General features: G+C 40.1%; 3 protein-coding genes across 3 annotated transcripts; 2 read left to right on the forward strand and 1 right to left on the reverse strand.

Moving 5' to 3' along the window:
- The first annotated feature begins 991 nt into the window (after positions 1-991).
- wnt4b (wingless-type MMTV integration site family, member 4b) lies at positions 992-4,893 on the forward strand. Its single transcript, XM_033640155.2, has 8 exons — positions 992-1,223; positions 1,612-1,765; positions 1,858-1,942; positions 2,054-2,185; positions 3,869-4,011; positions 4,104-4,244; positions 4,348-4,510; positions 4,607-4,893. The coding sequence occupies exons 1-8, from the start codon at positions 1,135-1,137 to the stop codon at positions 4,774-4,776; spliced, it is 1,077 nt and encodes a 358-aa protein (XP_033496046.1). The 5' UTR covers positions 992-1,134; the 3' UTR covers positions 4,777-4,893.
- Positions 4,894-8,903: 4,010 nt separating this feature from the next.
- cdc42l (cell division cycle 42, like) lies at positions 8,904-15,448 on the reverse strand. Its single transcript, XM_033641669.2, has 6 exons — positions 15,350-15,448; positions 12,803-12,907; positions 12,568-12,640; positions 12,352-12,461; positions 10,326-10,523; positions 8,904-9,919 (listed from the first exon to the last, which is right to left on the reverse strand). Exons 2-6 carry the CDS (start codon positions 12,905-12,907, stop codon positions 9,830-9,832), a joined length of 576 nt encoding a protein of 191 aa, XP_033497560.1. The 5' UTR covers positions 15,350-15,448; the 3' UTR covers positions 8,904-9,829.
- A 2,306-nt stretch (positions 15,449-17,754) lies between these two features.
- Positions 17,755-25,418, forward strand: mlf2 (myeloid leukemia factor 2). Its single transcript, XM_033639949.2, has 8 exons — positions 17,755-18,068; positions 20,871-20,982; positions 21,091-21,126; positions 21,723-21,776; positions 21,898-22,026; positions 22,299-22,458; positions 23,411-23,625; positions 24,923-25,418. Exons 1-7 carry the CDS (start codon positions 18,025-18,027, stop codon positions 23,620-23,622), a joined length of 747 nt encoding a protein of 248 aa, XP_033495840.1. The 5' UTR covers positions 17,755-18,024; the 3' UTR covers positions 23,623-23,625; positions 24,923-25,418.
- Positions 25,419-25,722: the final 304 nt, after the last annotated feature.

Genomic DNA, 25,722 nt, shown 5'->3' on the forward strand with positions numbered 1-25,722 from the left:
TGTGCACGTATGTGGAAACAGAAGTGCTGTGTCATAGTTTCTGATGTGAGGACTTTTTTCTGCAGGACATCTGATTGATCAATACTCCTGCAGAGTATTTCTAAAGAGGAAACAAAAGCAGTTTGTGCACTCACACATTACACACAAATACACTCACATTAACATGGATGGATTAAAATAAAAAAACAGGACAAAGAAACAAACATGTATTTGTGATCATCATTCAAAATGATAATCACAAATTATCTCCAGTGCACGCACAGGTTTTAGGTCTCATGCCAAGCAGCACAATAGAAAGTATACTTACTCTCTTAATACTTACATAGTACAACTGTTATCCTTCCCAAAGCCTCCTCCTCCTCCTCCCCTCCCTCGGCATCACTCCACACCCTGGATCACGCCTGTCCTCTCGCTCCCACCCTCATTCTCTACCTCCTTTATAACCCATCACTCCCATCTCACTGCTCTCACTCATTCTCGCTGTTTCAAACTGGAATGGACACATTTGTTTTCTTGGGACAAAACTGAGAACTTGCTGACACAATGTTTTTTGTAAGAATTTAATTTCACTAGCACTTCTGGATTTGAAGTTTGAATCTTTTTTTTATGGGAAGGGGAGGTAGATTCTAGTGATATGTTCAGTTAAATTGGACATGTGGATTTATTTTTGCGTCTGAAGGATGAGCTTTGCTTGCAGTTTTTAAGACATTCCTGTCAGCATGCTTTTGCTGTCACTGGCAGCACGAGTGAAGAAAGTGATGAACAACTTTATTGATTTCAATTGGGATTAAGTTTCAATTTGATCAGCTCAGTATCATAAAGAAGGATAAGTGGATATCACGGGACTATGAACTGGTAAGGGTACAGTGTTACTTTTGATTACATAAAGTTTTAACCTGAAATATTAGTTGTGAAAATATTGTTTATTCATTGGTTGTTAAAAAGTGTTTCTCTCTACCTGTTCAACTGTCATTTCAACAGATATGCGGGGGTCATCCCCAGACTCTGGGCCAGAAACATAAACCAACACCACAACAAACAGACAGACAGATCACTTTGACTGTGGAGACGGGCAGCGTGCTGTCCAAAGACCCATCCTGACGCACGGAGACGGACAGACAGACAGACAGTCTGATGCCAACTGTCTCCACTGTCAATCTCACGGCACCACTCCTCCTCCTGTTGCTATGGGCAACCCACCCCACCATGGCAACCAACTGGCTGTAAGTCTAACGTGCGAGGGAGGAAGAGAAAGAGGGAGTTTGTTTGTCATGCTATAACTTTTAAAAGATGGTGACATGTCTCTAAATCTCTTTCAGTCGCTCCCCTCTCTTTCTTTGTCTCACTCCTGGTGACCTTTTCTCTTTTCTTTCTCCCTGCCTTCACTGTGTCTTCTCTGTCTTCTCTGCCTGTTCTTCCCCTTGTTTCAATCCTCTCTAAAACTCTGCCCGGTCGTTACCTCTTCATCCTTTTTTGTGCCCTCTTTGCGCTCTTCCTCTTTCACTCCCTCCCCTTTTCTCCATTATGCATCCTCTCTTTTTTTCTCCCCCTTTGCACAATAATGTCCCTCTCCAAACCGGCACGTCACCACTCCCCACCTTTGTGTCCCAGCTCCCTGGCGCGGCTGCCTCGCTCCAGGCCCGTGTCCGGTGCGGCCCCATGTGCGCGGCTGAGGGGGCTGACCCCAGGGCAGGTGGGGGTGTGCAGGGCACGAGGGGAGGTCATGGAGTCCGTACGCAAGGCAGCCGAGATGGTCATAGAAGAGGTATGATTTGAGGGTCTCAGGGTCATGACCAGGAGAGAATAACACAATCATTAGAGCCCCTTATCTCACTGCTATATGCATGTCACTGTCAGTGCCAGCACCAGTTCAGGAACCGCCGCTGGAACTGTTCCACCACCCCACGTGGGATCAATGTATTTGGCAGAGTCATGAACCAAGGTATCCACATATATGAACATGTGTCATGGAAAATGACCTGCTGATAATTCTATACACTAAAGAACTCTCACATAAAGCATGTCTGCACCGTGTGCTCTATTCTGATTTCAGGGACTCGTGAGGCAGCCTTTGTGCACGCTTTGTCCTCAGCAGCAGTGGCAGTGGCTGTGACCCGAGCCTGCACCCGAGGGGAGCTGGAGAGGTGTGGCTGTGACAGGAAGGTCAGGGGGGTCAGTCCCGAGGGTGAGCTTGGATACCACTGCATTAAAATGTAACACATATATCCACACTGAGTCACACAGGCATAAAAACTGCAGCTACACTCTTTGTGGGTTAAAACTTTAAAGTATAGAGCACTAATGTCCACATACCAGGCAGAGAAGACCCAGCAGGTATTTTTCCATCAGCTGTCACAGTGCTGTGACATTACTATTAGACTGTGGCCATAAAAACCACAGACAGCAGTGCAGCAGCTGCTTCTGCCTGCTGTCATCCAGTGTGGATTCACCATTTAAAGGGTAACTGGTATTTTTCAGTCTGGACATATTTTGACATTTTTGTGTCTAAGTGACTAATGGAAATAACATTTTTTTGAAATTGGTCCAGTATTGAGAGATAGTATTGCAGCTGCGATACAAGCTGCAATGTAACCACCGAGGGCATTTTGCACCGTCAATTTACGTCCACTTAAAGTGCTTGTTTTTGCTACTGACAGGCTCAGATTGTTATGGAAAGGATCCTGACAGAGGTCAGCATTTTGCTATAGAGTAAGATCCATTTTGTTGAGCCCTGTCTCACTCCGAAGTCATCGTAATTTGGCACTTCGGCAGTAACTTGTGGCGACAGAAACCAACGAAAAAATGCGTCCTTTAACAACGGCATGATACACAGCCGGTTACCATTATAGTTCAATGTCGCCTGGCAGTGTCAGGGGGAAATACAGCAGGACAAGGATGAAAGTTAAGGCGCTGAATGTCCGATTGGGGCGGGTGGGAATTGTGGTGGATGGGTCCACCAAACACCCGAGAGAGCGGTGTTTGCATCCAGTAAGATAATAAAGCCAAACTCTGTTCTTTTTTCCTAGACCCAACCATGTGCTTTTGTTGCCTGAACCCAACCATGCTTTTATTTTGAAAGAGACTGTATGTAAAAGTTAAATTTCCTATGAAAACGTAAGTGTATTTTGAACTTTGTATGTGGACGTGGAAAGTCCACGACCAAACGTCAATATGTGATGAGGTCAGAGTGAGAATGTGTTGTTTTGTTTAACCAGACCACCCCTGAAATCACTATCATCAAACCCACCAGACTCCATTTAAATAAGCAGTTAATTTATCATCGTAAAACACACTTCATTCAACATCAACTGAAACAAAATAAAACTCACAAAACCTGTTTTGCTTCATCTTTCCACTGTCCCACCAATCACCAGCTCTAGTTTGGTTGAAATAAACCTTTAATTCACCCAGTAATATGTGAAAACATGCTGGTTCCATGCATGATAAAATTAGTGTTTATTTAAATGGGGCCTGGTGGGTTTGGCAATCACAATTTCAGAGCTGTTTCTGGTCAAACAGAAAGGATCTAACTCTTTGACAAAAAGGTCAACCTCTGTAGGATCCTTTCTATAATGTTTTCATACACTTACTCTAACAATTTGATCTTGTCAGTGGCAAAAACAAGCACTTTAGTGGATGTAAATCGACAGTGCAAATGCCCCAAGTGGTTACAGGCAGCCTGTTCTGCCAATGCCAACATGCTCAGTATTGGACCAATTTCAAAAACAGTTGTTCTCATTAGTCACTTAAACAAAAATCTTGGGAACAGGGGGTTCAGGTTGACAGCCATCTTTTTGTTTTAAATTAAAATGTGCAGTTGTTTCAAGGGAGCAATAATCCACAGTGCTGTCTCTCTGTCCCCCCACAGGCTTCCAGTGGTCAGGGTGCAGTGACAATCTGTCCTATGGTGTGGCTTTCTCCCAAACATTTGTGGATGAACCAGAACGAGCCAAGGGGCTGTCAGCGGGGCGACCACTCATGAACCTCCATAACAACGAGGCTGGCCGAAAGGTTGGCGGTTGCAACATCTCACTTTATTCCCCACTTTGTCATCTGTTTGATTCCATGATCTCTGCTTATCTTCCCCATCCTCTCATCCTCAGGCCATCCTTCACAACATGCAGGTGGAGTGTAAGTGTCATGGTGTCTCTGGCTCCTGCGAGTTACGGACCTGCTGGAAGGTTATGCCTCCATTCAGGCGCGTCGGCGTGGTGCTCAAAGAACGTTTTGATGGAGCCACAGAGGTATTGGAACATGCTTCTTTTAGCTCAGCTGGTGAACACATGAAGAATTCACATAAATTGAGGCAGATACTTTCTAGCTCTCTCAACATTTTCCTCCTCTTAGGTTCGCCTGACTCGTATAGGATCCAGGACAGCTCTGCTCCCCCGAGACCCCCAAGTCAAACCCCCTGCTGCCAGAGACCTTGTGTACCTTGCGCCCTCCCCAGATTTCTGCCATCTTGACCCTGACAACGGTATCCCTGGGACGGCTGGTAGGAGATGTAACGGTAAGGCCAATGACAAGACCGTCTCACAGGAAGTTCAGATAATCAGTTGAAACAATTACAGACAATTGATGCCTCTCTCTTCTAAAACGCACCCAGGAACCTCTCGGCTGGCTCCAGACGGCTGCGAGCTGGTGTGCTGCGGGCCAGGGTACAGAGCGGGCCGTGCTGAGGTGGTGCAGCGCTGCTCCTGCAAGTTTTCCTGGTGCTGCTCAGTCCGCTGCCAGCAGTGCAAGAACACAGTCACCATTCACACCTGCAGAGTCTAAGAGGGCCCAAAATAAGATCAAACCGACCGAACAGAAACCACGAGACAGACACTCCTGAATGCAAGACGGGATAAGGATAACGTAGACAATAGCAGATTTTAATTCACCCCTATAGCACCAAATTATCTTAAATTCTGGTCTTAATTTGACTCATTTTCGACTGAAGCATTGCGGCCAGAGTTCAGTTTGAAGATTCTGTTGTAAAAGCTGCAAAATTAGAGCACACGTTTAAGACAAAAAACAATCACAAGCATCAACTAGGTAAGTAGGTAGAAAGGTACAAACAAAAATCACCTTCAGAGACAGACAGGTGGGCATGCACAGACATGCCCGCACACACATAAACACACACTCAACAGTTAATCTCACACTGAACTGACAAAGCTTTTAAAGCTGAATTTAACCCCAACTAACAGGGAAACACTGCAGCACTGTTTTTGATTTTATGCAAACTATTTGTGTCATAGACTAGCAGGTCTCTGAACATTTACTGTATTTATGTCTTCTTCTCTATTCTGGTTTATTTATTTGTATATCTGAGTCTTTGCTTCACTTCAGCAGCAACATCTTAAATAGCAAAAATAATGTTTTACTTACAACGGTGTCTGTCTTGTGTTTTGCCCCTCATCTTCATGTGAAACTCGTCTGCATGTTCCTGCACGAGCAGTGCTTTTAGGTCTGTCCAAGAAGTCTAATAAATATAGTAGTTTGATTCAAAATACCACAGTATGTGTTTTTTCTTGTTTCTTATTGACCAGGTGTGTCTCAGGTACTGTTACATGTGAAATTCCTGACAAACAGGTTAGCTGCAGAATTAAAGGTACCCTGTGGAGTTTCTGACCACAAGAGGCAGCAGGTCCCAGTTTAGAGCAGGCCCCTCAGGAACGGGAATTTGACATAGTGGCCAAACTGTGGCATTACAGCGTCCGGGTCTGTCACATGATGCCATTGGGCCAAAAAGAGTTTTTCCCATAGACTTACTTTGTGAAAGAGACAAATGTACATTTTTGAGTAACACAACCTCCTGCAAAAATGACTCTTTTCTCTATCTGGATTTGATCAGTTCAGTGTAATAACATTTTTGAATACTAGAGTAGTCACAGGCGTCATGGTGGTGTGGCGGTTAGCACTGTCGCCTCACAGCAAGAGGGTTCCTGGTTCGATCCTGGGTGTGGGAGCCCTTCTGTGTGGAGAAGCTTCCTCCCACAGTCCAAAGACATGCAGGTTAATTGGTGACTCTAAATTGTTCATAGGTGTGAATGGTTATCTGTCTCTATGTGTCAGCCCTGCGATAGTCTGGCGACCTGTCCAGGGTGTACCCCACCTCTCGCCCAGTGTCAGCTGGGATAGGCTCCAGCCGCCCCGCGACCCTCAAGAGGATAAGCAGTTAGAAAATGGATGGATGGTTTCTGTGTTTGTTTGTTTTATTTCTGTTTGAAACCCTTTTTGTAATAGGAGTTGGATCAACCAGTCGGCATGCCTGGAGCGCAGGTCTGCACAGCACATGGTTGAGATTAGAAAGGTGTGTCCTGCCACCTATAGTCATTCATAACACCCTTCTCTCACAATGACGTTAATGTGTATGTTTGGAGTAGGGAGGAGCAATGAATTGAATTTTATGTTCAGTTACGATTTTGGCTTCCTGTGATTATGAGAACAAGATTATCAAGATAAAACAAAGATTATTCCACATTCAGTTTCACAATGATGCTCTCGTTTTGTCTTGTGTTATAAATCCAGTGCACTCCTTTCCTTTACAGCAGTGAGCTCAGTGTTGCCAACTTGGCAACTTTCTCATGTGATTTAGTAACCTTTCAGACCCTCTAGTTACTTTATTTCTTTAAATAACCTGCTGCAGGTGAAGCCTGAGGAGCTCTTATGATGTTACAAGGTGGAGTTTTCAGGATGACTAATACATTTTATAAACAATGGCATCACCTGAATGTGACGTTTATGTTTGTTGAGTGAAACAAACATAGACTGGACGGTAAGTCCTTCACCCTACAGCATTCAGATATCCTCCCTAAAAACAAATGCTATGGAGTGTTAATTGCTGCGGATATCTGACCAGTAAAACCGAAAACACACCAAGCAGCGGCAAAGTGCTGCTTGCCACAGACATTTTTCTGGGGTAGGGAGGTGTGTTCATGTGCTTCAGGTGGGAAGAAATTCTTTGTAATATAGGTCAACATGTCACAAGACTCTCTTTATTGATTGGCTGCATTGCAGTGTTCTCTGGCTGCAATTTGCCACTGAAAGCTATAATATCCCCAACTTTTATTTCTGGCACATGGACACAGAATCAAACAGCCGCAGCTTTCCAGACATTGCATGGCAGCTTGTCCCAGGCCGCACTTCACTGCTGTGTGGTGTGTTTTCAGTGTAAGAATAATGACCAATGAGCCACCTACAGATAAACTATATCTAACGTAACAAAAGAAAAAAACGCAATTAAAAGACACTTTTTTAAAAGCTGAGTAAATGCATGATGTTTCCAAAGTCAGTGAGTAATCGTCTTAAATAACCGTGATCTCATCAGTGACCAAAATAATTGTGATCAGGATTGTTGTCATACTCAAGCAGCCCTATTTTGGAGAGCCACAATTCCAGCCTTATGTGTAGCTGATGCTGTTATAATGCACACAAGAGGGTGCACATGTACACACACAAGCATTCAGGTTAGATGAAACACAACTGCAGAGGTTGGTAAAGTGAGTGTGCAGTGCATACAGAGTCCTAAAATCCAGACTGACTGTAAAGATCTGATGTAAACAATGCAGGTTTCAATATATTCAATAGTTGGCCTTGCTTTAAGAAGGAAATACATTTAACACACACTGTAAGAGCCACTAAAGCACATATTTATATTTGGCAAAATTTCTGCATTGATATGACATTATCATAGTTGTTCTGCTATGTGGTGTGTAAAAGACAACATGACGTTTGTGTTGACTTGGATCATAATAAGTTTTTGACGGTGTTATGCAGTGTTTAAGTATAATAATGGTTAATACATAAGAAAATATATAGATAGGACATGAGTTGATGGTGGACCATACAAGATGTAATATAGAAGGACTTGGCCTGCCTTTTTTTTGTATTCTCAGTAAACCTCGTTCAACTTTTTCCTGCCTCATGTGAGTACTGTGGATCTCCAGAAAAGGAACAGAAACACGAGTCAAAACTGAGACAAACTAAAGCCCCGTTTCCACCAAACACTTTTAGTATGGTACCAAAAGTAACCCTTCAGACATGGTACCTAGACCCTAGTGCTTCCACTGCAAACAGTACTGTTAAATGTGGGCGGGGTTGTTGTCACTCACTGCTCCGTCCAGCACTCACTGTATTTCCTCATCAGCTGTGACACAGATGTAAGTCTGCCCCTCGTTTATCGCCCACAGAACGAGGCTGCACGCCGACATTTTCAGAACAAAATAAAACAGGCTGCAGTGAGAGTCTCTCTCCATGGGTTATTTAAAAATAGTGGGTTTGTGCATTTAGTCCTTCTCAGGCAAGCTCAGGGGTTTAGTGTTGCTGGAGCCCACAGGAACGATGCTGCAAGTGAGGATTAGAATATATTCTGTCACATATCCCGGCTGAAATTAATAAAATCCACTCATTCCTAAAAGTGGTTGTCATGTTAAAACTAAAGTGATGGTCAAAGTTGTCATGTGGAATATATTTAAGGTGTGTCTTCACCTCATGCATTGTGTAATGTTACAAGTAAACGTTCCACCTTAAAAGTCAGTGGCAGTCGGCCCAGTGAATAAGGTTATTTTGACTCCAGCTGCTGCAAGAGGCAGCAAAACATCCTTTCATTTTATAGTTACGGTCTAATAAAACTCTCCACAGTATGAACAGCGGTTACATTAAACCAGCCACAACTCAGCCCTGAGCAGAGTGACCATCCTCTACTGACCAATCAACAGACTGCAGTGTTCACAGCTCCACCTTTTAGTACCAGATCTGTGTGCTAGGTACCCCAACAGAGGGGGGACCAAAAATGGGGACGGTACGGAACTGTTCCATTGGTACCATCCACAATTTTTCACAGTGGAGACAGAAAAAAGTGTACCAAACTGATCCGTGCTGCTCAGTGTCCCTGAAACATACACAACAACAGCTACTGTCCATGTCATTAAACCATTTTATTAAAAATATCCTGTGATTACAAACACCCAGAAATTTACTAGCAAAATGTTATCATCTCAATCTCTAGCAAGATTAAGACCTATTCAAAATATTACAACTTAATTTGTTATATTATCAATTGCTCAAAGTTGGTAGTCTAGCAATAAAAAAAAATCTTGATAAAATAAAAACTCAAGTTTCAAAATGAATAACTGCTAATTTTTTTCCCCAAAACAGAGTCACAGAATTAAAGCAATGTACATCGAAGAATAACAGGAAAAAGAAAAGAAACTGGTGAAAATGCACGTGGCCTTCCCAGAAGTCTCTGAGAACTGGAAGAATTACAGATGTCTATCTTTGTTTGGAGTGACAATCTCTTGTGCTTTCGTTATTCAATCCAAAAGGGTCAGAAAAGAACGCAAACAGAGTACCACTTAACATTAAGTCGCCCCTTTGAATGTACTCAGTGAAGTTCATTAAAAAAACTTAATGTTAAGAGTGTTTCCCCATTTAGATTTCCCTACACTGGGTTTAAATGCCCCAACAGGCCACAATAAGTAAAACACAGAGGAGGTCAAAGGCAACTATATAAAAGAATCTTTCTTTAAAAAAATGGAGCAACAGTGACAGGCAGGGGGGGCCCGCCCCACCTGAATATTTGAGAGAACACTGCCATTTCTAAAAGCTTTCAGAGATAGGTGACACTTACTGCATGCTGAGGTTTTGCTCCCTCAGCCTCTTTCAAAGTTTATTTTGAAGGCACAATCAGTGTACACGTTTTAAAATAAGTCTCAATGGCACTGTACCTCCTTTCCCCTTTTGTTTTGTCCTTTTTTTTTCATAATAGCCATTGATCTTTCTGATGTTTTGATTCACCCCACCTATTTCTCACACTGTTACATCTCTCGCTGTCGTTGTTCATCTATAGTAGGACGCACTTTCTCTTGGTTTTGGTCTCGGGAGGCTCCAGGGCAGCCAGGATGGCCTCGTCAAACACGTTCTTAAGCCCTCGCTGGTTGCAGAGAACAGAAAAAAAGACAGAGAGCAAAAATTAGAATAAGTAAACAGAACTCCCTTTTGTACAGCCAGTCTCGAGGATCAGGTGCTGCTCGGCCGCAGGAACATCTCAGATAAAATCATCAACATAAACCACCACAACTGAATTACTGTGATTTTATTAAGAGCGAACAACGCTTCTTCAGGTTGGCTCAACAGAATCAGATGAGCACTCATGGGTGTGCTAAATATACATGAGTCACATGACTAATTATCACTGTTATTTCACTTTTCTTTTTCATTATATGTTTTCTTTCACGTTCTTCAACATAAAATCACAGTTATTCAGTTCACTTTATCAAAAGTTAGAATACTTTGCCATCATTGCGCTTAGTTTAAAAGTGTGATAGAAATTCAACAACCTGTGTCAGAGCAGAGCACTCCACGTATTTGACAGCCTTGAGCTCACGAGCCAGCTTCTCTCCGCTCTCAGGATTTAGGGGGCGCTGTTTGTTCTTCGCCAGCTTCTCGATCGTGTTGCTGTCTTCCCGCAGATCCACCTGTGTTCCCACTAACAGGAAGGGTGTGCGTGGGCAGTGGTGAGAAATCTCAGGGACCCACTGAGGGATTAAAAAAAAAAGATATAAACATTAAATTCACTTTTTATTCCTTCCTGGTCATGTCGAGGACCAGGTACCAATCATTTTTTGGTTCCTAACAAAATGTGTGTTATGAGTAATAAACTCTCAAGTACTAAAAGCTGGCACTGAATGATCAGATAGTCTTGTGTACTTTGTGCAACATTTTGCCGATTTTAGACTATTTTACTTATGTTTCATTTACTTATTTAACCCATATTTAACCAGGGAAGTCCTGTTGAGATCAATCTCTTTTACAAGGGAGACCTGGCCAAGACAGCAACACACACAAAGTTACAGCCAAACAACCGCACAATATAAACAAAAAAGAGACACTGTAACAGAGAAAAATTAGAGCACCTACTCACAATGACAAGACCCAGCCGACTCATTCACTTTTAATCAGACAGAGAGATCAATTCATGTAGTTTCAAATCTTTTAACTCTAAAGTACTTGTTCAATTTACAGTTTGTATTTAGCCCATATATTTGAGAATTGTGGGTTTTTTGTTAAAGGAAAAGAGCTTTTTGTATTTCTCAATGTCAGAAATCATAAAATGATCTTTTTTTAGCATCAGTACTGTAAGAAATCTGCTGTACTGTAAATTGTATCTGCTCTAGTGTCACTATGTTTGTGCACTAATAGTTTTTCAAGAGTTATTGAGGGAAAAAAGACATCATACACGATTGTTTGTACACAATAGACCATTGTCATCATTGCTCCTTCGGATATTTTTGCAAGTACAGAAGCACACACACAAAAAAAAGAACACTAAAAAAAAACATCAAAACCAATAAATAAACAGGCAAACAATTAAAAATGAACAACAACAAGCAGACAAAAACATGCTTAAGGAGATGCTGGGGATAGATTGGACTAAGGTCAACTTCTTATTTTGGGGTTTTTGACTGTTGGTTGAACAAAACGACATGTGATGATGTCACCTTAGGAAATGAGGACATTTTGATGGGCTTGTTTCATTATTACTGTGGGCGCATATTCTGAGGGGAACTTGTTGGTTGGAGATCAGTAAACAAGGTCAACTTATTCACAGTGCAAAAAACACATTTCCTTTAACCTGTTATCATAAAATTCAACACAATCCTCACACAATCTGTTGAGCTGAAAAGATTAGTTTAAAATTTTTCTAGTTATTTTGATAATGTTTTAAAGTTAAAATATTCTACTGAGCAGAAATGCCAAACTTTCCCTTGTTCCAACATTTTCAACGTGACGATTTAAACTTTACCACTTGGGCTTTTTTCATTATCTTCTGGCATTTTATATACCTAACGATTAAACCAATGACTGAGAAAATAATCTGCTAAATAATCTGCTAATCAATGATAAAAAATAATCCTGACCCCTACATGTCTGTCAAACAAATTCCAGCGCCTGAACATAACGTTTAACATCAAAAGTCAAAGTCATGGTTTTCCCCAGTCAGTGGACAAAAAGATTTAAAGGTCTTGAGTGTAGGATTTATTTGCATAGTGGTGAGGCTGCAGAATGCAACCCACTGAAACTTCTCGTGAGTGCCATGTGTGTAGGAGAACTGCAGTGGCCGATGCAAGAGCGCAAATGGCCTCTAGAGCCAGTGTTTTGTTTGTCCGTTCTGGACTACTGTAAGACAACATGGGGGACTCCATGAAAGAAAACCCGTTCCTTCTGTAAATATTAACAGCTTATTCTAAAGTGATGTAAACACAACAATTCTTAGTTTCTAAAGAAAATAACTGTTGAATATTATATTCCACTTCTGCCGATATGTCCCCCTAAATCCTACACACTGGACCTTTAAAAACTCACCTTCTCTTTGACGTTTTCAAATGATGAGGGGGAGACGACGGAGAAACATACGAGGAACACGTCTGTCTGTGGGTAGCTGAGAGGACGCAGCCTGTCATAATCCTCCTGACCTGTAAGCGACAGTCACAAGACAAACAGGTAAATTATTTCAAACAGTTTTATAGTGACAGATACACAGAAAGAAAAAACAGAAAACTTCAAACACATTCATGTTACCTGCTGTGTCAAATAGGCCGAGTGTATAGGGCTCTCCTCCAATCATCACTGTCACTGCATAATTGTCAAAAACCTTTGCGTGCACACACAAAAAAAAAATTATTTGACAAATATAAAATGCAGCATGTTTGACTGCATTGTATTTCTGCTGTAAATAGTTATTAAAAGGGAAGAGTAGTCAGTGTGTTTATGACTTACAGTACTTGTCAAAATGACCTGTATTAATAAATCTTACCGTAGGCACATATTCTGAGGGGAACTTGTTGGTTGTGTAGGAGATCAGTAAGCAGGTCTTTCCTACTGCACCGTCCCCTACCACTACACATTTTATAGTTTGCATCTGCGGGGAGGAAGAGAAAACAGAAGACATCAAAAGAGGGTTGGCAAATGCAGCACAGTGTAGCAGACAGTTAGAGACAGTGCACAGTCAGACGCAGATGGAGGAAGTAACCACACATTTACATCGACAGGCCGGGCACCGTTATGAGTGACAGTCTGACAAAGAGCTACTATAAATATCACTATTTGCACCCATTTTGTGTGGCACAGTGCTGAAAAGTACATTGATTTAAGTACTGTTCTTAAATACAATTTTGAGGCACTTGTGCTTTACTTGAGCATTGATTTTTTTTGTCATTTTATAACACATTTATTCAACATATATAGTTACAAGTTGGTTACTAGCTAAAATTAGCTCTAACTTAACCAGCTACAACATTAAAATGCTGCTTGCACAGCAACGCATCAGTGATAATAACCAAATAATATAATACACCACTCAGGAACAAGTGGTTTTGCTACCAGATGACTACTTCTACGCCACTAAAATGATCCTGAGGCAAGAGCAGATTGATTTAACATATAACACATATTATAACGTCATAAAGTTTGATGCATTAATACAATAAGAAGATCAAACTGCACCACAGTGTTTGAAGTACTTAAAAATAGCTCTAACTTAACCAGCTACAACATTAAAATGCTGCTTGCACAGCAACGCATCAGTAATAATAACCAAATAATATAATACACCACTCAGAAACAGGTGGTTCTGTTACCTACTGAGTAATTTTACGCCACTACAATTATCCAGAAGCGAGAGCAGATAGAGATTTAACATATAACAGAAATTATAACTTCATATAGCGTCAGTACAACAAAAAGATTGAACCGCACCGCAGTATTTTAAGTAGTTTAACATTTCATTGCTTCTCACATACGTGCGCACCGCTATTATATAATACATGGTAGTGTGAAACTCACATGAGCCATTGTTTGCACTGAATACTTTCACTTTTGAAACCTTGAATATGTTAAGCTATTAATGCTTACATACTGTTACCTACTTTGTAAGTAACATACTAAAAATACCCTCCATCAAGACCAGCCACAACAATACAACGCTTCTTACATATTAAATATTGTATTTTTTAAATCCACTAGATTTGACATCTAAATTACAAAATATTTTTCAGTGTACTTACATTAAAATAATGAGCCCAATCTCGGTTGCCATTTTATTAGGGATACCTGGCCAAAACTAATGCAGTCTAATATAGCAACCCTGCAATAAAACCTACCTTTAATGAAGGTTATAAAGTTAGGTTCTTCTTGAAATGGTTTTAGAGAGATGTTAATTTCACTCTAAGGTCATTTTAGAGGATGCAGTTTGTAGTGCTGTTGAACTGTACTGTCATATACAAACCTTTTCTCTACTACTACTATTACTAGTCTACTCTCATTGACATAAATAGTGAGGGCAAAATGATGGAAATATCTGACAGTACAGGAGAGAAAGATCTCAGAAAGATTCCAGCCTTCATATTGTGTGACCTGTCAATTGAAAGACTCTCAGACTATAATGTGACTCTTAATTGAGATTTTATTACATTAAGATGTGCTGAAGCTCAAAGAGCTAATATTAATATAAAACAAGACAGTTCATCTGCTTCAGTTGTGTAATTTCACTGATTATGTCCTATAGCTAAAAAGCTAAATTATAACGTGTACAACTAGTAAATGTCAGTTATAAAGTTTTGCTGTACTCCTGATGTTAGTATTATCATTCAGTGGTGTTTTAAGGGGGAAGTAAAGAGAAATATCACCGCTGGCAAAGAAATATAGTAACTCTTGCCATCATCCGTGCTATACTTGTTACTACATGTGTGTGCAAAGCTTATTGATGACAGTGAATCACTTCCGCGTGGGTAACATACCAAAGATGTTAAAGAAAAAAACGACGGCCTATTAGCCCGATGTAATTTAGAAGCGGATACTGCCCAACACTTCCGCTAAAAAAGCAGCTCATCGGATAAACTGAGGGCTGAAAACTGCTGTAACTTTTAACAATCACTTGAAAAGTAGACACAATGACCAACACACAAACCGAGCAGTTAAAGCTGAGCCTGATTGTGGCAATTAAGTGATTGTATTAAGTGAGAAAATTAAACGTTACAGCGTGTGCCAGCTGTCAAACAGTTGCCTCAGTTAGCTAACTTACTAAACTAGTGACAGCTTAATGTTTAACGACAAACACAAGAAAATAATCGCACATCCAGCGGTGATAACTGACAACAACTTCATGAACCAGATTGATGTTAGCCAACACTAAATCAAGCTTGGTGGCTCGGAAACTTCACCACTCCGGCAATTTATGAACAAATTAACAAACGGTTTTTCTCGGTAGAAACTTCGTATTGTTAAGGAGACTTTCCTACATGTGTCCCACAGTGTAATTAACTATAAATAGTTATTTTAGACTGTTTTTTAAAACTCTACTCACCGTTTTTCTTCGGACAGGTTAGGCGTTGGTTACATCCGGGTTTGAGGGTCGAATTACTTTGTGCGCAGGCGCAGACCAGATGAGCCGCAGACACAGCTGTGGAATAGAAACACCGCCGCCTGGTGGACAGAAGCGCTCACAGCAGACAGTAAAGCAAAACAGTAAAAGTACTGATGGTGCAGAAAACAGGCCCCTAGAGCTATGTTATCTTGTATTATTGTTATTGATAGATTAATTTTTAAGTAGTATTTTATGTTGTAGCTGGTTAAGATGGATCTGATTAGTTTCTTTTTAAGATTTGGTAGTTTCTAATGAAGTCCCTTCAGTGTCCTCTTTTAAAACTTGTTTAAAACTAATGTTTATAAAATGGCTTTTAACAGATTTTTGCTGATTCTGAAATGTTTATTCTTTGTCTCTTTTCTTTGTGCCCATTTTAGCTGCATTTAACTTATTCCAGTCTTGTAACTGCACTTTGTACCTTGATTTTATGTCTGTCAAGCACTTTGTAAACTTGTTTTTTAAAAGTGCTATATAAATAAGGTTTTTTATTATTATCATTATTATTATTATTATCATCTATGACACTATCAGTGAGTAGAGTTGAGTACTGAGTATATTTGTAAGTTAAATATACTATTTGTCTGCATGACAATCTTACATTCCTCAGAGAAAGATCAGCGTGTCTCTTCCTGATAATAAGCTGACCTTTGCCCTAATGTTTGTGTTGTTGGACGTTAAAGGACCCTCAAATAGTGTTTTATTACATGCACATTTGCTGCAGTTTTAATTCTACTTTTATTTGTTCAGCTTGTTATCATTGGGTAGATGCAAGTCTCTATCTGTGTATGTATGTATGTTTTTGTAATTGTTTTCTGCATGGTGTACATACACAGTAAATATGCCAAGAGATACTAAGAACAAAAGTATAACTCCTTGTCTGTGTCAACACACTCAGCCAATAGAATTTCTGATTATGTGCTTTAATGGCACATCCAGTGTAATTAAACAAATTTGAAATCAACCAGATGATCACAAACTAAATATTACACAGTGAAACTGGAGCAGGGTCGTCATTATTATGTACTTATAACTATCAATATATTATAATTGCAATATAATGATTTTCATAAAAAGAAATAAAAAAAAAGAATACTATTCTATGACAGGCAACTAGCAAATTTTGGCTAAACATAATCATAAACACATGTACAAATTGGCATTATTACTAGTGGTTCTAGTATTACAGTTTACTGCAGTTCTACGTGTGGTTTGTGTAAGTGGTGCTGTACTGTAACAAAACACTGCTTTAAGGCTTATTCAACTAATGTTAATGTCCTCATTATGTCATATTTGTGACATAGTGTCAGCCATTTATGTTGCACTGCATGTGTTATTCGTATAGACATCTGTAGTCTTTCATTTATTGCATATTTGTACAGTGGACTATATTGCTCTACTTGTTGGCTCCATGGCTACGGCCTTGAGCTGGAGCTGACCCTCTGAGGTTCAGGGGCCATGGGGCAGTTGTCCACTTTAGGACTTGGTAATCCTGCCTCCTGTACTTTATTGATTCCAAGTTGGAAAATTCTTTCATTACATTAGCAGGCTATTAAGGCATTACACTGAAACGGTAAAAACAAAGTGACACAAATGTCACACTAGAATATCTATAGAATGTAAAATATAAAGAACATACCATATCATAATACACTGTGATAGAATAAAATGAAAAATACTAAGTACTAAAAAATACCAAAAAATAATATATATTCATGAGATAACATACTACATAAAACAAGTGTGCAAATTTGTTTAAGTTTTAATTTTAAGAATGCAATTAGGTAAAGTAGGAGATAAAGATGTGCATGGTTATTGAAGAGCAAAATAAAGTGAAGTTTAGTTTAACCATACAGATGTTATTTCTCTGTCTGACAGTGGTGAGGTGTTGTACAGGATTATTGCTTAGGGCAGGAAAGATTTTCTGTATCTGTCCTTGTGACAGTGAAGCAGAACCAGTGTTTTGGAGAAAGAGCTCCTCTGTCTGTCCAACAGGTGGTGGAGAGTGTGGTCAGGATTATCCATAATGGATAACAGTTTGTTCAGTGTCTGTTTCTCAACCACAGCTTTCAGCCTGCATGCTGGATCCCTGTCACACTGTCATGAATTACTGGGAGACTTGAATGGATCTGAGCCAAGTAGCTCTAAGTAAGTTAATTGTGGTGTGATACATTTGTTAAATGTAATGTTTTTATTATATTTTGTTTTATAACATTTTAGAAATGTATTTAGGAATATTATAACTCGTGAAGTTATAAAAATAAGTCCGGAAATCCCCTGAGGAAATACTTTATTTTTAAGAATACCGAGACCGGAAGTGACGGATGTTAGCTCTGATGCTAACTTGATGCTTGTGTTGCTTCTCTTTGTCAGAGGACTGACTTCCGTTTTCATGTTTGGTCCAGGTTTCTGGAATTTACTATCTACTGAGACTCTGAGCCGTCTCTCGCTTTGATAAACAGCAGTTGTGATTTAGTGTTCCGCAGACTGAGGCTATTAAAGGTCCTCCATTTCAGCCTGTAAGAATTTAAGTCCGTCATTTCATTTTATCCTTGAAAAACACGACTGTTTACCTAGCTAGCTGGCTAGCATCAGCCAGCTGAGTTAAATCACCTAGCATGTTTCGGTTCTTGAATGACGTTGATGACGACCCCTACATGATGTAAGTATGGACATTGATTATATTTTGTTTGGACGCCGATATCACTTTGTGTTTTGCAAAGAGGTGTAAAATGCACATCTTGGCACGCTATGTGGTATTTTTTCACTGTGCCTTAAGCAGGTACCTCACGTTACTCCAGCCAGCTGTGGGGGCCTACAGTGGTCCACCATATTGGATAGACAATAACAAAAAAGCTGTCAGAGCTCAGCAGCACTTGGGCTACCAATCAGTGGCTAAAATGGCCAATTATCACCACTCCTACAACTTCCCGTTATTTCCCAATTAACTTTGAGAATAAGCTAATTGATGGCAGTTGTTAATTGATGCAATAGTCTAGCTAGCAGCACATCTTTACATCACGTTAGCTGCACAGACAAATGCATTAAAGCTGAAAAAAGTGCTCACCATCCTACGCTTTGTTAATTAAATATACCTTAATTTGCATGAAAAAGGAACTGATTTGAAGGGGCTGACCAATTGTGAAACTGTGGATCCCTTCATAGACTTTATGCACTAACACACAAAAGCCTTATAGACAATATATATAGATAGATATTGATTATCCAGTGCAAAACTCACAACTAGCGACAGAGCAAAGCATCTAGACAAAACAACTCAAGTTGGCTCACAGATAAAAATATATTCAGGAGAGAGACTCAGGTACTGTATAGTGTAAAGGAAACATAAACCCTCTTGCAATGTTGGAATTTAACTTTTTTGTCCACCTGTCACTGTGGCTGGCAGAATCCAAAATCTACATCCCACTTAATAGATTACCATTGTCTTTTTTGGCTGTTGTCTGTTTCTTTTTCCAGCTCTTACTCTCCTAAGAATAGCGGAGATGCCCAATCCAAAATAGGACATAAATGGCTCCCATGTTCTGTGAAATACATTGTGTTCAGAAAGCAGCATACATGTCAGGCAATATTAAGAATTATAGTTAAGTACTATGCAACTGTGTTTTAGTGACTTAGTTATCTAACTCAGAAGTATGTACATTGCACAGAATGGTAGCATTTTACAGAGCTTCCCTTTATATAAATCAATAATGAAGCTATTTGGAATCCCAAGTAGCATGTCAATTCAATCACCTTCTAGATTAATGGCTGAAAACTTGCCATAACTGTCAGCATCAAACTTATACCGCTGTGAAGGGAATATGTGAGCTCTGTGTAAAGTCTGAAGCTGAATAGCTTTGATTCTATTGCAGATGCTTATGTTTTTATCCCTCCATATTATTAGTTTTAAAGAAGGCAATCCTTCTGAGACTTTGGTGGCCCTGTTTGGGAGTCCTGTGCCCCCCTAGCATATTCCCCACCTGTCACACAGCACTTTTTATTAAGTCAAAACAACATAAAAAGCCAGCCAGAGGCCATAAACATATTGCTGTTGTTATAAAGTCTATGGCTGCAACGAAATAATTATTTTCATTGCCGATTATCCACCTATTATTTTCTCGATTCATCCATTTGTCTTAAAATTTTCAGAAAATAGTGAAAAATTTCTTGAAGGGCAGCTTGATATGTCTTCTTCGTCCGACCCACAGTCCAAAATTAAAAATAACATTTGGTCTACTATCAACTGTGACAAAGTAAAGCATCAAATCCTCACATATGAGAAGCCGGAAACTGCAAATATTTGGCATTTTTTGCTTAAAAACCGATTATTTGGCAGCAGAGGTGTCTGTCTCAAGTTTGAGTCGACTAATGGAATAATCCGCTAATAGTTGCAGCTTCTTTTTGAGCTCCTTACATCCTGTTGAAACCAAAACAAATATAGAAATGCATGCACACACAAATGAAAAGAGTTAACCCTTAATTAATCTCTCAAGACAGACTTGTGAAAGTCAATGTGAAAGACTTGTGAAAGTCAATTGTCGAGTAAAATTTGTCAAATATTCTCTGGTTCCAGCCTCTTTATTGTGAGGTTTTCTTGCTTTAGTCAGTCTAGTATAAGTGTAAAGTGAATATTGTAGGGATCTGGGAACTTGCTGTTCCAGACATCTTTTACAGACTATTATCAAAATTGAAAACAGTTGTTAGTTTCAGTTTTAGACTCTATCACTCATCACTTGCTGGGCCCATAACATCTTGTGAAACTGGGTTATCAACAAGAGGAGGTTCAGAAAAATGGTTACAAGCAAGTTATATCTCAGGTTAAGTGACAGTGAAAATGTTCGATATTGGCGCTGATACAAAACCAGAGTTTTGGCTTTGACTTGTTTTGATGCGTTAATTTGAGGAAGATAGACACACTTGTTTTAAAAAGACCTACAAATTCTCAATCTAAAATATTTTCTCAAAACAAACTGTCATATATAATGTTTAAAAGTAAAAGACAGTCTATAAATGATTGAATTAAAACAAGTGAAATCTGTGAATATTTTCTAAAGCAAGGAGAAAAAAGATAACATTTCTCACGAGGCACCGAATGGAGGGTTGGAAATTAGCACCAGCCACCAGGCAAATGCAGGTAAAATATGCAAGTGGCTGCTAGATTCACTTTACTCACCAGCCAAAAAAGAGTGGCAGTCTGTTGCGTGGGGGGCTTAATTGTGGAACTCACCAGCCTCAAAATTCATTTCTAACCCTGATTGTATGCCAGTTTTCCATACTCAGTTTTCAAAACTACTTCATAATATTTCAACTGCGACCAAAAAAACATTGAGATTGGTTACCCCTGCATATTATTTAAAGCTTGCACTCACATGCTATACGTGAACCAGTCACTCAGCTACACCCAGTCAATTTACACAAAGTCCTTGGAAATGAAAGTTTAAGTTTTATCTGTGATTTCTTCCAGGGATCCATTTGCAGCCCACAGGCAGCAGATGAGGCTCATGTTTGGACCATTTGGCATGGATCCCTTCGCTCTCACCCCCCAGATACAACCACCTCGTCCACCACGCAGACAGGTAACTGTCCGCCATGTTGGTGGACTCTACTCATGTGTGATACCCACATCAGTTTATCTGTTGTTTTTTCTTTGAGCTTTTGACTTTAAGGTGTGCATTTTCTTCTAGGCTGGTCCGCTGGCTCCCTTTGGCATGATGGGAATGGTGAGTAGCTGCGACTATGACCTACTTATTACACATTTACTAACAGAGTGTATGTTGATACACTATATGGCCAAAGCTACATGGACAGTGAGGTGATAAAAGACGAGCGCCCAATATGTATTTGAATCTTTCCCTGTCTTTTTTTGTTTCGTGTTATTAACAGAATTACTATTGATCCCTGGACAAAACACTCATTTTTGATTTTGTGCCGTCAGTATCAGTACTACAAAGTAACTGATGAGAGTAACGCCACAGACAGACACTGACATGAGATGTTTTTTTGTAAACTGTTTGCTTTTTATGTGTCTTGATTACTCCCTCACATTTTTTGTGTTTGGTGAGGGGTGGACATAAACAATATATTCTATTCAATTTTCCATTTAAGAATATGATTACGCTAATTGTTTCTTAACCACAAAAAATATATGTTTCATGTATGTTTTTGCTCTGAAAATATGGTTGTGGGGCTCAAAGGATGACCCTAGTGGCACTAAACTGACAATGAACGCTGCTGTTTTAGAGGCGTACCACTCTGTTTAAACTTGATGTTTCATCAAATGGGAATTTAATATTTCTCTTTTCATTTATTTTTGCAGGGTGGAGGCTTCATGGATATGTTTGGCATGATGGGAGAAATGATGGGAAACATGGTGAGTAGTTTTGTCAGCCAATTTCAAATAAACAGGAAGTTTTAACCCTCATGAATGAAACCTGTGTCTGAACAGTACTCCAACTCATCTTCTGTTTACTTTTATTATCTTCTTCTTGCAGGAAAGAATGTCCGGTTCACCAAACTGTCAGACGTTTTCTTCCTCAACAGTGATCTCCTACTCCTCTACAGACGCAGGACCTCCTGAAGTTTATCAGCAGACCAGTGCAACGAGAACAGGCCCTGGAGGGGTGAGAGTGACCTGCTAACAGTTGTTGGAATCCTTACAGTACATGTTGGGAGTGCTGATTAGTTCTACAGACGTAGACCTGATTACTTTCCTCGACATGTGGCCGTCATGCTTTGCTAGTCCAGGCATGACTGTGGCGTTCTGGCCTCATTAACATGCGAAATCATCAGTAATTGTAGTGACAATAAATGGATCATGTACAGTATAAACATCATAGTTGTCATCTAAACATTTCAGTCAGAGTTCATGCAGGGTGTCACTTTTCCCCCTCAGATCCGTGAGACGCGTCAGTCAATGAGGGACAGTGAGAGCGGCGTCGAGCGCCTTGCCATCGGCCACCACATTGGGGATCGTGGACACATAATGGAGCGTTCACGAAATCGCCGCACTGGAGACCGCGAGGAACGACAAGACTTCATTAACCTGGATGAGAGTGAGTCAGAACGATAACAGCTGGTAATGAGGGGGGATTCCACTGTAGGGTTACTTAAGTATTACACAACCTGGACCCTAATTTCCCATGTTTTTGTGTATGAGTGACTAAGAGAGACAACATTTTTTGAACTGGTGAGGTACTGAGCGAAAGGGCTGCTATAATATATGTCCATTTAAAGTGCTTGTTTTTGCTACTGACAGTCTCAGATTAATATTTTAAGTGTCTCAGAACATTATGCACAGGATCCCTGCAGAAGTCAACCTTTTTATTGATGAGTACGATCCTTTTTGTTTAACCAGAAGCAGCCCCAAAATTGCCATTGTCAAACTTGCCAGACTCCACATAAATAAATTTTTTATCATCATGGAACGCACTTAACTCAAAGTCCACAAAAACAAAATAAAACTCACTATAGATATCTTGGTTCATCTTCCCATTGTTCCAACAATCACCAACTTTGGTTAAGTAGAATTAAACCCCTGATTCACCCAGTTACATGTGAAAACATGCTGACGATACATGCTAAAATGACTGTTTATTTAAATGGGGTCTGGTGGGCTTGACGATGGCGCATTCAGGGTTGTTTCTGGTTAAACAAAAAAGATCTTACTCTTGTACTAAAAGGTCTATCTCTGTAGGATCCTCTCCAAAATGTTGTCAGACACTTGGAATATAAATCTGAACCTGTCCGTGGCAAAAACAAGCACTTGTCGTAGATATACATAGACGATGTGCTAATGCTACGGGAGATTACGTTGCAGCTATTGCTCGATACTGGATCAATTTCAAAAATTGTTGCTCCTATTATTTCCTTAGACACAAAAACGGCGAATAAAAGTGTCTAGATTTTTTAAAAAAAATGGGAGTTACCCTTAAACTTTGAATATAATATATTATCTGGCTTAATGTTATTTGTGTGGCTTAACAACGTTCCCTCTGCTCCCGCTAGCTGATGCTGCAGCGTTTGACGAGGAGTGGAGGAGGGAGGCAGGAAGATACAATCCCCCGACTGGCCGGGCGCTTGAGTACGGCCGAGATCGACGGGGAGGAGGCCAGCAGCTGGCCCTTACTGCCCCTCCCAGCTCCACGACCCCACCAGGCCATCGGCACGAGTCCCCCAGGCACCGTCAGCCCCAAACCCGTCCACGTTACGACTGGTGAGAGGTAAGAGTGAGTATTTATAACTTTGGTGCTCAGGCCTGGATCAGTCAAGTCCATCCCAACCAGATGGCTACTGTCAGAAAATTTTGCCTAATAACATATATATTATGCCTGCCCATTAATAACAAGAAACTGCAGTCCAAAAATATTTATATTTTCTAATATAAACATTGTCACCAATACAGTTTCTTTTTTGCTGTGTGTACTTCTCAACACGTATCTTGGTCACCACTCCTTAAGAAGCCATTTTAAGGGATTCTATGCTGATTTTTTTTTTTCTTAATATGTATTTTTTTCGACAGTGTTATCTGTTTGTTGTTTTTTTAGTCTCAAATATCAATATAGGCTTTAAACCTAAGTATCAGGCTGTAGTTTTTAATGGGTCAGGTTTAGTTTTTTCCTGTTTAGAAGTACATTGTGTACAAGCACAATGTGAGGGCTTTCTCAGCACGTCTGAAACATAAAGATGTGCTGCGTCAGTGGTTTTTTTCCCACTTCCCTAAAACACACTAGGAAAAACACCCTGAACACAGTTCATCACGAGGACATAAAGCTGCAGAGAGACGATGGAGGCAGAAAACACTTTGCCCAGATACAATGCAATAAAAGTCAAATCAAGTCAGCTTTATTTATGTAGCCTAATATCACAAATACGCCTCAAGGAGCTTTACAGTCTGTACGGCACCTTTAATGGGGAGGGATCCCTCTTCCAGGATGGATAGAGATGCAAAAGATGTTGTCTGTAGAGGACAGACCAACAGTATGCACTGTGTACATCAGGATGTATTTATAGATCGATGGTGAACATATGAAGAATAGAAATCCAGGAGGACATCAAGCAGCTCCCAGGTGTCGCCAAACAAATAGCACCTGAGACAAGGCTTTTAAGATGATGTAATTCTTGTACGCTTGGATACCAATTTGCAGTTTGAGGCACTTATACACTATACAACAGTTGATTGCACGTCAGAGTGTGTGATGAATCTTGAATAGTGGCCCTACAATGTGAATGCAAGAGGAGAAATGGGTCATAACAGCAGTCTCATTGTAAGAATTTGTTCCTAAATTAGCAATACTGTCAGAATGTTGATATAAGCTGTCTTCAATCACCACACCACTAAATTAGCTGCCATTTGATGTGTCTTTCAGTGTGATCTAAGGCAGCCATTTTGGATTGACAACCAGGGTTCATGTTGTGTTGCAACAGGGTCCTCATTTACTCAGTGAAAGCTTTGTTGATTCCATCTGCCTTTGATTTATCCCAATAAACACCGTGGCCTTTGGTCGACTGTCCCCGCAGGTGTCACGCTTGGGCGACCAGATGAAAGAAGTTGAGGGGAAGATTTCCCCCGATGCTGTGAAACACGCCGAAGACGGAAGTTGATGATCGTCACAACAGCCCCGTCGTAAATGTTTGATATGACTGGACTGTCTATTCATGAACAACATACACACATAACAAAACAAAACCCCACACGCTTAATAGTTACATTTACAGTTCTCCTTCTCCACTGTTACATTCAACACAAACACACACACACACACACACAAGCACACACACACACACCCTTGTGCAAACAGGGGTATAACTACACTCACTTTATATATGCTCATTCTCAGAACTTGACATGTGTTTTTGCCCACTGCACTAAAGTGCTACCAGTATACAGTACATCTGCTGTACAGTCCATTTTATGTTTGTGAAGACACTAGTGTGTCAGTGAATTGAATTGTATACTGTTAACTAATTAATCTAACTAAATAAAAGTTCATTAAACATTGTTAGATAATTACAACATGTGTCTCTATTGTGGTTGTGTTTGAGGTTGCATGTCTTACAAATAATAAATTATGGAGTGTTTTTTAAAACAGAATCGTACAACTCATAGCACGGCTTCAAAGCAAGTCATATGTGCAACTTAGCCTGTCATGCTTGCTTTTGATGTACTGAGATTCATTTATTCGCTGCAGCTGTAGAGTGTGCAATTCTCTAATTCTGCTGCTGTGGTTCCCTTTTAAGCGGACAAATCAGCTGCACATTTCTTTCCCCCTGCATGTGCATGTATCTGTGTGCTCCCTCTTCCCTGTGCCACCATGCCT

This window comes from Epinephelus lanceolatus, chromosome 10 (genome assembly GCF_041903045.1).
Source record: "Epinephelus lanceolatus isolate andai-2023 chromosome 10, ASM4190304v1, whole genome shotgun sequence".
In the NCBI taxonomy this organism is placed as follows: domain Eukaryota; kingdom Metazoa; phylum Chordata; class Actinopteri; order Perciformes; family Serranidae; genus Epinephelus; species Epinephelus lanceolatus.

Excerpts from the sequence above, each read along its gene's own strand:
- wnt4b (XM_033640155.2), top strand. The coding sequence starts at position 1,135 with ATGCCAACTGTCTCCACTGTCAATCTCACGGCACCACTCCTCCTCCTG. Across the intron at positions 1,224-1,611 it reads ACCATGGCAACCAACTGGCT|CTCCCTGGCGCGGCTGCCTC; the intron begins GTAAGTCTAACG and ends TTTGTGTCCCAG. Across the intron at positions 1,943-2,053 it reads TGGCAGAGTCATGAACCAAG|GGACTCGTGAGGCAGCCTTT; the intron begins GTATCCACATAT and ends TTCTGATTTCAG.
- cdc42l (XM_033641669.2), bottom strand. The coding sequence starts at position 12,907 with ATGCAAACTATAAAATGTGTAGTGGTAGGGGACGGTGCAGTAGGAAAG. Across the intron at positions 12,462-12,567 it reads CGGCCTATTTGACACAGCAG|GTCAGGAGGATTATGACAGG; the intron begins GTAACATGAATG and ends TGTCGCTTACAG. Across the intron at positions 9,920-10,325 it reads AGTGCTCTGCTCTGACACAG|CGAGGGCTTAAGAACGTGTT; the intron begins GTTGTTGAATTT and ends CTCTGCAACCAG.
- mlf2 (XM_033639949.2), top strand. The coding sequence starts at position 18,025 with ATGTTTCGGTTCTTGAATGACGTTGATGACGACCCCTACATGAT. Across the intron at positions 21,127-21,722 it reads CCTTTGGCATGATGGGAATG|GGTGGAGGCTTCATGGATAT; the intron begins GTGAGTAGCTGC and ends TTATTTTTGCAG. Across the intron at positions 22,027-22,298 it reads CGAGAACAGGCCCTGGAGGG|ATCCGTGAGACGCGTCAGTC; the intron begins GTGAGAGTGACC and ends TTTCCCCCTCAG.